The 11246-nt window shown below is 37.3% G+C and overlaps 1 protein-coding gene across 1 annotated transcript in view; it reads right to left on the bottom strand.

Annotated features, from left to right (window-relative positions):
* Positions 1–23: 23 nt before the first annotated feature.
* The window catches only part of LOC106470537 (homeobox protein zampogna-like), a 22871-nt gene continuing 11648 nt past the window's right edge, over positions 24–11246 (bottom strand). The window contains exons 2-3 of the mRNA XM_013931097.2: positions 4840–5024; positions 24–982 (exon numbers count right to left, since the gene is read on the bottom strand). Coding sequence (XP_013786551.1) covers positions 725–982; positions 4840–5024 — 443 coding nt within the window. The 3' untranslated portion in view covers positions 24–724. The remainder of the gene's footprint in view (positions 983–4839; positions 5025–11246) is intronic.

Raw genomic sequence — 11246 nt, 5'->3', positions numbered from 1 at the left:
GTCCCATGTTGTTGTCCCAAAACGTTATCAAGGGTATTATCGTCCATTTACCATCGTGTATGTATTGATACCAAGGAAGTCTATACTTTCACCCAGTCTATTAATAGTTTATTTAGAGGATGAACAACTGAGATGGACCAATAGGTCCCATGTTGTTGTCCCAAAACGTTATCAAGGGTATTATCGTCCATTTACCATCGTGTATGTATTGATACCAAGGAAGTCTATACTTTCACCCAGTCTGCTCGAAATCTCTAACATTAACTGATTTCCATGCAAAGACACGAGTTTTCGTAGTTTATCATACTTAGAACAACCTAATAAAGCCACGTAATAAAAGTTTTACACGTTACAAGGCTTAGAATCTAACACAAAATTTCATTTTATCTGTATTTCCAAGAAAATCAAAAGGAGAAAAAGAAAAACCTAATATTTTGGTGCTTCTCTGTCAGAGTATTAAATCTTAATGTATATAATTTTTTTTTTATCGCAAACGTTTCGCTCGTAGAAATGCTTAGAAGTCATACAATTGCTTAAGAATCTTTTTAAAGATAGATGTAATATAACTTCTTTATCAACGATAACTGTGAAATAAAAAAGAACTTTTTCGAAGCTTATTTCCATTCAAAGTATCCGATACGTTTTGCTCTAAGTCCTACCCCCCCCCCCCCCCACCTTGACATGTTGGTGACGAAATGTGGGATCTCGAAGGTGTTTAGAGAAATTACTGCGTGCAACCCATTAGCCACGGTGGACACAGCCAGTTATAGTGAAAACCTGGAATGGGGAAAGACGGAAAGAGGACAGGAGGCCTAATTAACTCTTCTCGTCTGTACACCAGCTGGTCGTCTTTCATTAAAACCTTAACGGCGACTTTTTTCCCTGTGGCTAAGCCCGTTGCGTTGTACAGCTGTCGTCGTTTCGTTTTGTAACGTCGATTTTGGAACCAGATCTTCACTTGGGTTTCCGTTAACTTCAGTGCCTGTAAAATACACACATACACACATATATATACATATATATATCATAAGTCTACGTTAAGCCTATATCAAACGTGGTGTATAAATTATTCATAAGCTAATTACTTGTTTTTCTAAATAAATAATTAAGTGCTAGTATAACAATTTAGATAAGTAATGTATGATCTCTGTATGATGCTAATATATGTGAGAAATAATAACATAATCCACAAATCCAATGATCCATCTATATAGATATCAAACATTATGGATAAGAGAAACAGATATCCGAGGAAACAATAGCTTCTTTAGGCAGTAGAACTTTTTTTTCTATATAGCCTTTCTTGCAATGAGAAACGAAACAAATCGTGTCATAGCAATTCATACATTCTGACCCCTAGCAACTTATGTAACCTGTCACCTAGCAACTTATATAACCTGTCACCTAGCAACTTATATAACCTGTCACCTAGCAACTTATATAACCTGTCACCTACCAACTTATATAACCTGTCACCTAGCAACTTATATAATCTGAAACCTAGCAACTTATATAATCTGAAACCTAGCAACTTATATAATCTGACACCTAGCAACTTATATAATCTGACACCTAGCAACTTATATAATTTTACACCTAGGAACTCATATAATCTGACACCTAGCAACTTATATAACCTGACACCTACCAACTTATATAATCTGAAACCTAGCAACTTATATAATCTGACACCTAGCAACTTATATAATCTGACACCTAGCAACTTATATAAGCTGACAACTAGCAACTTATATGATCTGACACCTAGCAACTCATATGATCTGACACCTAGCAACTTATATAATTTTACACCTAGGAACTCATATAATCTGACACCTAGCAACTTATATAACCTGACACCTACCAACTTATATAATCTGAAACCTAGCAACTTATATAATCTGACACCTAGCAACTTATATAATCTGACACCTAGCAACTTATATAAACTGACACCTAGCAACTCATATAATCTGACACCTACCAACTTATACAATCTGACAATAGCAGCTCATATAATCTGACAATAGTAGCTCGTGTAATCTGATAATAGCAAATCACACATTTTGACACCTAACAACTCATTCATTTTAATGTTTAGCAGCTCAAACTTTCTGAAGCCATCTTGGCAATCTCAAGCACAGAGATTTCAACTAATTTACATAATAATGTACAGGTCTGTTATGAACTTTGAATGTATATACCATTTCCAACTAATAACACCAAGATCTTAAGACTTTTCAAAACAAACACAATTAATGAATATTTACCGAACGTAACGCAGCATCTCACAAGTATTAAGACCTGAACGTTTTAGAATTGACTAAAATAGAGTCGATTATCTAAAGTAACACTGGTCTAGTGCTTTAGAATAAACCATTTTTATGACTGGTAAGAGCCATTGGTTTGGTATCGTTTGGTTTGAATTTCGCTAGCCGGCTCTAATTTAGCAGTGATAGACTAGATGGAAAGCAGCTAGTGAACATCATCCACCGCCAACTCTTGAGCTACTCTTTTATCGACGAATAGTGGGATTGACCGTCACGTTATAACGCCCTCACGGCTGAAAGGGCGAGCATGTTCGGTGACGGGGTTTCGAACCCGCAGATTGGAATTTTGAGCGAACCTAACCACCAGGCCTACCATTTGGTTTCACGCATTACTGAAGACATAACGTTTTACTAGTTTTAGTTTGGTACTAAAAATGTACAATTTTCAAACCTATCAAGTTTCCTGGCTTTATTGTCGTTCTAACATAAAGTCTATCTGGTTCATTCGTTTCTAATTAATAAATTATTTAATACCTCGCAAGTCTAGATAATATATTTTATCTATCGTAAATGAGCATTAGGCAGAGATGGCTTTGTATTTCATGGTATTTTGAATATGGAGTGTAAACTCCCCAATCCGAAAATGCAACCTAGGACACGTTTAAAATTGGAGTATTGATAAGACTTTGAGGAATTCTTGGCCAATCGTCTGAAAGAACCGTTTGAAGGTCATTTTTAATATCTAGAATCACTTGACCGGTACGTGTTCAATGACAATGAAGTCCAGTTAACGTGTAGGTCACTCCATTCAGTTAAGACCCGTATTCTTGAAACGATGTGTTGATCGGTTTAGCATGGCGGAGGATAAGGCGGATAGTCCTTTAGGTAAAGTTAAGGAAAATGTCACCAGCGTATGGCAGCTTAAAGGTTTATAATACGAGGCTTAAATAACACCATTCTGTAGGAAATATAAGTCGGTAAGCCCACTAGTACTTATTCTTGCCCACACCACGCCTCCATCACCGCCATATGCGTCACATTCCTGCAAGAAAAACGGGTTGGATCTAGTTTCGGAATTTTTTCCAATGGAGTGTACGTCTGTTACTTAGCGACTCATCTGTGATTTTCTTTTTTAACTCTGTGTTTCATTGATTTACTGGATGTATTATTGGCTCCATTGCAGGCAAATTGTCTTGTGCCGAAGTAAATGGAGCGCACCTCATTAGACAGCTGATATACGTGCCAAATATGCCATAGTGCCTAGTTGAGGCTGCGAACATCTAATTCAGTCTCGTGACCTGTATCCTATTATTGTGGCGAACAGAATGAACATGGAGTACTTTGAACACTGAAGTATATATACGTAATAGAGGCCATATAACCTCTCAGTTACAATTCAAGTCACATGACTGACCATTAGATGTGTGATTTAGACATATACATACATATATATATACTGATTACCATTTGCTATGTAAAGTGTGTAACTAAAATATACATAATATTTTGAACTTACAAAGTCGAACTGTTTTATTGTATTACTAAATAAGAAATGATTTTGAAATCTCTCCTCCCGTATTTATGGATATGTTAGATAGTTTGATGTGTACGTACGTACCTTTCAAACAGACTTGTGTTTGGTAGAAACTTGTATCTATATAACCTTACTTAAAGTACGTCATACAACTCTAGTTGTCAGTATTTTAAAGAGAAAAGCTTGAGAAGGTGTTTCGACCGTATATTATTCAGTAATGAGTCCTGTTCTAGCGCTCTGAGATTCGGCGAGGGCGTTATAAAATGACGGTCAATCCCACTATTCGTTGGTACAAAAGTAGCCCAAGGGTTGGCAGTGGGTGGTGAAGATTAGCTGCCTTCCCTCTAATTAGTATAATTATGTAAGTATTTACGTTCGTGAAACATAAAGTAGGGGCCTAAATACACAAAGAACTAAATTGTTTCAATATATTTAATACACATTCAATAAAATACAGGTTAAGTAGTTGGCACACAGGATCACCTACAAAAGTTGTATACAGGTTAAGTAGTTGGCACACAGGATCACCTACAAAAGTTGTACTATTTTCAAAACGAGACCCAAAACTCGAGCGCTTCTGAAGAAGAATAGTCAACTATTCGAAAACGCTCGAGTTTTGGGTCTCGTTTTGAAAATAAAATTCTAGCTTAGGAATTGGTATTTCTATTCTTGTAATCATTAAAGTACATAACTGACCATTTTATATACTTACAGTTTAAAACTTGCATTTATTTTACCTTTGACCCCAAAATGACCTTAAATCTAAAAATTAAAAGTAGCATCCGGCTTTAACCTTATTTGTGATAATTTAGGGCTTTATTTAACATCAGTGTATTTTTTTTTGTAAGAAGAAAAATAAAAAGGGCACCAGAACTATTAGGGGGCGGGCTTCTTTGGTTGCCTAGAGGGACGGTTCTTTGAAAATATATTCCTGGATAAGGTTTATAAGGTAATAGGCTAGAGAAATGGCTTTAAGTTGAGTTTGTGGAATGATGAAGTAAAGAACGAAGCTAACATGGGTTGCGTACTGCATACCTGAGCTAAGTCTGCTCTCTCCGGCCCAGAAAGGTAGCGTTGGTGGCTAAATCGTCGTTCCAACTCGAAAACCTGCGCGTGGGAGAACGCCGCTCGTGAGCGCTTCTTCTTGGCTCGGGGTTGCGGGTACGTCTCGGGACTGTATTGACGTGGTCCCGAAGAGTCCTTTGCGTCATCTCCGGTCTCTGTGAGGGCAGATTTAAATAACTTTAATTAAATAAACACACCTCAAGCCAAGTTGATCACGTAAGAAACATGTTCATCTTGTGTGTAGCATTTATTGGTGAATACGCAACATAAAACAGCTGTAAATATAGTTATAAAGTTCAGGTATTTAAGCTAACTAGCCAGTTTAACACATATCGTATTATATTCGATTCATATAAACCAGGATAACTGTGCAAACACAGAGCTATAACATATTTATATACAACCTACATCATATATATATATGTTGATACGAGTTTAAGATCTAACGCTGTTGTACAAATATTAAAGCATACAAAATGGAAAACCGTTTTTTTCCACGAGTAAACGGAAATTATAAACACAAGAGAACGTGTTTTTATATGTAGAAAGGACACTCCGACTGGGCCGTGATGGAAATAAAACATCTAACTGTACAGAGGTAGTTGCGCTCGAGCGAAACGGTGAATGCCAGATTTGGGTACAGAAGAGCATGTTAAAATTTGATATTTATATTTCACAAATCATACAAAGCGTATTCTCCCTCCATTTAATTTGTACTAATGGTTTGTGGAGGCTGTAGCCCCGCACTTTGACCTCCACTGTAAAAGTCACCGAGAGGATGAGGCCCAAGTATAACTCTACATATTTTGATTAACACTTTAACCCCATGTGAACTCAGAAGAAAAGCTATAACATCGTTGTCTCACACTCTAATATCACGAGAAGGGCTATAGCTCCCCACACTTCGACCAACACTATAAAGTAACAAGGAGGGTTATAACCCCTCCCCATTTCGACCAACACTATAATGAAACAAGAAGGGCTATAACTCCCCACACATCAATCAACAATGTAAAGTTACTAGGAGGGTTATAGCTCCCCACACTTCGACCAACACTATAAAGTAACAAGGAGGGTTATAGCTCCCCACACTTCGACCAACACTATAATGTAACAAGAAGGGCTATAACTCCCCACACATCAATCAACAATGTAAAGTAACTAGGAGGATTATAGCTCCCCACACTTCGACCAACACTATAAAGTAACAAGAAGGGTTATAACTCCCCACATATCAATCAACAATGTAAAGTTACCAGGAGGGTTATAGCTTCCCACACTTCGAACAACACTATAAAGTTACAAGGATTTTGTTTGTCTGGTTGCATTTCGAGCAAACCTACTCGAGGCTATCTACACCAGCAGTCCCTAAGTTTGAAGTGATAGACAACAGCACCAACTTTTAGGCTACTCTTGTACCAACGAATAGTGGGATTGATCGCCACATTATAACGCCCCTACGGCTAAAAGGGCGAGCATGTTCGGTGATGAGATTCGAAGCCGCGACCCGCAGATTGTGAGTCGAGTGCCCTAACAACCAAGCCATGCCAGGCCGGACGGCAATAGATTCGTAGACTGCGATCAGCACTGTAAATTCACAAGGAGGGCTATAACTCCACGCATTTAAATCAACACTGTAAGGTCACGAGGAGGGCTACAGTTCCTGACAGTTCACTCAAGACTGTAAAGTCGCGAATAGAGGTATAGATTCTTACACTTTGATCAACACTGTAAAGTCACGAAAAGGGCTAAAGCTCCCCACACTTTGAACAACATTGTGAAGTCACAAGAAGAGCTAAAGCTCCCCCACTTTTATCAACACTGTGAAGTCACGAGAAGGGTTAAAGCTCTCCACTTTCATCAACACTGTGAAGTCACGAAAAGGGTTAAAGCTCCCCCACTTTGATCAACACTGTGAAGTCACGAAAAGAGCTAAAGCTCCCCACACTTTGAACAACATTGTGAAATCACGAGAATGGTTAAAGCTCCCCACACTTCACTCAATTATGAAGTCACGAAAACAGTAATAGCTCAGTACATATTGATGTATATAAAACAAAAAACTCAAAGCCTACCCTGAAATTGAAATTCTTTTAGGCAGGATTGGAGTAAATTAATCTATGAAACCTTGGGCGTGGTCAAATACATCAATCGAAAGGGTTTGACCTCCTGAGACCAAAACTGTAATTAAATCTCAAATCGGTCAAGAGATGACGGAGCTATGAGCTAAAAGTTTCTACTTGGCAAAAAACTCGGAGCCATTCTATGAGCCGTTTTGCCGCGGCTACAAAAATACTTCTATTCGAAATGTTTTAAACTAATTATCGGAAAAGAATTTAGAAATGTTAAAAATCCTTATGTTTTGTGATTTATTTTCTAGCAAATAAAAGTTAAAACCAAATCACTATACAAGAATAACTTTATAATTAGGCGATCTTACAACTGGTTATTCCACGATCTTAAAACAGTCTTAATCCCATCATTCTATGTGTTAAGTTTTATGTATACTTCCTAGTATATTTTACGCACTTTTTTTTTATTGGGTTAGAACACTTGATAAATACATATTCATATTTTGGTTCTGTGCGTACTTTCTATTTAAGACATAATAATTGTAGGCCATTTGAACGTTCCAGTTATAACTTAAGTTATAGGAATAATGACGATACTGCTGTATTGTGTTACTTTTTATTTGAATTTCGCGCAAAGCTACACGAGGGCTATCTGCGCTAGCCGTCCCTAATTTAGCAGTGTAAGACTAGAGGGAAGGCAGCTAGTCATCACCACCCACCGCCAACTCTTGGGCTACTATTTTACCAACGAATAGTGGGATTGACCGTCACATTATAACGCTCCCACAGCTGAAAGGGCGAGCATGTTTCGTGTGACGGGGATTCGAACCCGCGACCCTCAGATTGCCAGTCGAGCGCCCTAACCACCTGGACGTATTGTTTTACTTCAGAAGTTTTGTAGACACACACATACTCGGATCAGTGATAAGTTTGAGGGTTTATAACTCTAAAAATCTGAGTTCGTCCGTTGCGGTGGCCGCAACGCATATAGCCCATTGTGTAGCTTTATCTATTCGTTGTACACATATAGTGTTTTACGTTGGTCGTTTGTAAATACAGACCTCATGCTCAAGTATTTGGATCTAAATGTTAACGGTTGGTTCACGGATGTGATATGAGAGCCACGTTATTGGATCGGATCTCATTGGATCTATTTATTTGTTAAATAAAACCTAATTATTTGGATCCAAATGTTAACGGTTGGTTCACGGATGTGATATGACATCCACGTTATTGGATCTATTTATTTGCGAAATAAAACCTAATTATTTGGATCCAAATGTTAACGGTTGGTTCACGGATGTGATATGAGAGCCACGTTATTGGATCGGATCTCATTGGATCTATTTATTTGTGAAATAAAACCTAATTATTTGGATCTAATGGCAACGGTCTGTCCTGGGATGTGATATGAAGACCAGGTTATTAGATCGGATCTCGCTGAGTCCGTCCTTACTTGTGAAATGAAACCTAATTATTTGGATCAAATCTTAACGGTTAGTCTTCGTATCTAATGAAGCCTAGATAACCAGGTTTGATCTCACCGGGACCGTCTTTGTTTGAAAAACATTAATCTTAACAAACAATTCTCGTTTGTGGACTAAGAACAAAATATTTTGATCTAATCTTAACAAACAATTCTCGTTTGTGGACTAAGAACAAAATATTTTGATCTAATCTTAACAAACAATTCTCGTTTGTGGACTAAGAACCAAATATTTTGATCTAATCTTAAACAAACAATTCTCGTTTGTGAACTAAGAACAAAATATTTTGATCTAATCTTAACAAACAATTCTCGTTTGTGGACTAAGAACAAACTATTTTGATCTAATCTTAACAAACAATTTTTACTTGTGGACTAAGAACCAGATAGTTGGATCTAACTAGATTATGCCATACTTTACGTATCTATGTTTTTGGCTGTTAAGTTGATAACAGTGTCTTCTAATGGTTGATTGGGTAAAGCTCCAAGGTTATGATCCTTCCTTAAGTTTGAATGAGGATGACTAGTCACATGAGTTATGGTAATTGTTCTGTGTAAGTCTGTTGTTATATTTTAATTTGGTGGGGTTTACACAGTCTTATACACACACACACTAAGTATAAAGAGCTGATAAAGAGCTACTGAGCGAAATCTCTCATTTATCAATCTGTAAAATATAAAAGAAACAAACCCCCAGCAGCAACAATGTAATATTCATAGTATTTTTATTTACATATTCTTTTTATGTTATTAAGGGACCAGTAACTGACAAAATCATGAACTCTCGCGCAATCTGGTGCATAAATAATTTAGAAAAATGTGTCAAGTAAGTCGTCAGAGGGAGCTGTTTTCAGTATTATGATTACTTGTCAGACTAGTTAGATTTGTCTTATATTTCAGTTAAATTAGTAAATAAAGTTTTTTAATAGTTTTATGTATATATATATGTGTGTGTAATTATAAAATACTGTTCTTACAATTTAATTTGTATATATATATATAAAGAGAGAGAGAGAGAGAAGGAATACTGTACATGATTATGGCCACAAACTTTGAACGTTTGTTCAAAGCATAATAGTGAAAACACATACGTAAAATATTTACAGATAACAGACGTCATGTGTCTGAATAGAAGACCTTCTTAAATGTTTACTATCAGATCCTAATAATGTCGTTTTTTACTTTTTATTACTGTTTTACTAGCAGGTTCTCAGTCTTTTTTGCTCTCCAGCGGCACAGTGGTATGTCTGCGGGCTTATACCGCTAAAATCCGGGTTTTGATACCCGTGGTAGGAAGAGCACAGATAGCCCTTTGTGTATCTTTGTGCTTAATAACAAATAACAACAACATCAGTCATGTTTTTACTGACTATTTAATATGTTCTAAGAGTGTCGTTTTTACTGACAACAATAAGTTGAACTATGAATGAGATCTAAGTCTATGTCGTTGCATGTATGAAAATGTTAACTAATTTTTCAAATATGATACGTTAAGTATTTCATAGAAAATCCGTTTTTGTTTTAGCGCATAGCTGAACAATGAGTTATCTGTGCTGTGCCAGCTGTAGGAATCGAACCCTGAATTTTAGCATTATGGGACCTCCAGCTTACCGCCGAGCAACCGGGTGCGTGGGCATATATTATCTATACAGAGAAATAAACGAGGTTATGAGAGATAAAGGCTTTAGAGCCCAAAATATATAATATTATATATATATCGACTCCTGATCATTTTATACACACAGAACGTAACGATTTGGTCTTCGAGAGAAAGGCAAAACTTGTTACACCCTCGAATATATTGAGCTCGAAAACTAATAAGCCATTGCCTGTGTGAACAATAAAACTACGTAAAATTAATTATATATGTGATTATCGCATTTAATAACATATCGATAAGTAGGCCAGTCAGTTGTTATTTTAATAATTTTTCTTATGGCACTGAGGTAAGCCTAAGTATAGCAACTGCTCTAGTTCCTAGGTAAGCCAGGAGGTGGAGTCTTCACTTGACAGAAGAGAATCGTGTATATAAATAACCTTAATACTGACTTATCACACGTTTGACGTGTTGGCGAAACACTTTAACATTTGATTTGAACTATTTACAAAAAGTTGTTCAGTTCAGTTTTTTGTTGTTGTTTTTTTGCGCAAACTAAACAAAGGACTAGCCCCCCCCCCTTTATTGACTCAACGGTAAATCTATAAACTTTCGATACCCGTGGTGGGACACGGCACAGATCACCCATTTCGTAAATTTGCGTTAAACAACAAACAAGCACAATGGACTATCTGTACGCTGTCCACTGCGGGGGAACTGAACCCCGATTTTAGCATCGTAAGTCCGAAACTTACCGCTGATCCATCTGGGGCTCACGTATAAAGGACAGAGAAAAACTTCGGTAATGTGTCACGCAAAAGTGTGTGGATGAGTCAAGATATCTGACCAACGATACACCGCCTGAGAAGAGCCGAGCACGGCCCAGCGGTTAGCGTCCCGGACTGGGGATCCGAGGTTTCGTGATTCATTACTTTGGAGCCGTGGGTGCGTCATAAGAGCGACGATTATTCGATTAGAGTAGCCCAAGAGTTGGCGGCGGGTGGGATTGAGTAGCTGCCTTCCCTCTAGTCTGTCACTTTCAAAATTAGGGTAGCACAGATTGCCCTCGAGCAAACAAAATCTGTGAAGATAATAACAAACAAGTCGTTTAAACTATTTTAAATTAATAGATAAATGAATAGAGTGTTTGTTAACATGCTCGCCCTTTCAGCCGTGGGGGCGTTATAATGTTACGGTCAATCCCACTATTCGTTGGTAAAAG

The sequence above is a fragment of the Limulus polyphemus genome, unplaced genomic scaffold, assembly GCF_000517525.1.
Source record: "Limulus polyphemus unplaced genomic scaffold, Limulus_polyphemus-2.1.2 Scaffold4071, whole genome shotgun sequence".
Classification (NCBI taxonomy): domain Eukaryota; kingdom Metazoa; phylum Arthropoda; class Merostomata; order Xiphosura; family Limulidae; genus Limulus; species Limulus polyphemus.
Note: the sequence above shows the minus strand (reverse complement) of the source record. Positions and strands in the feature narration are given on the sequence as shown.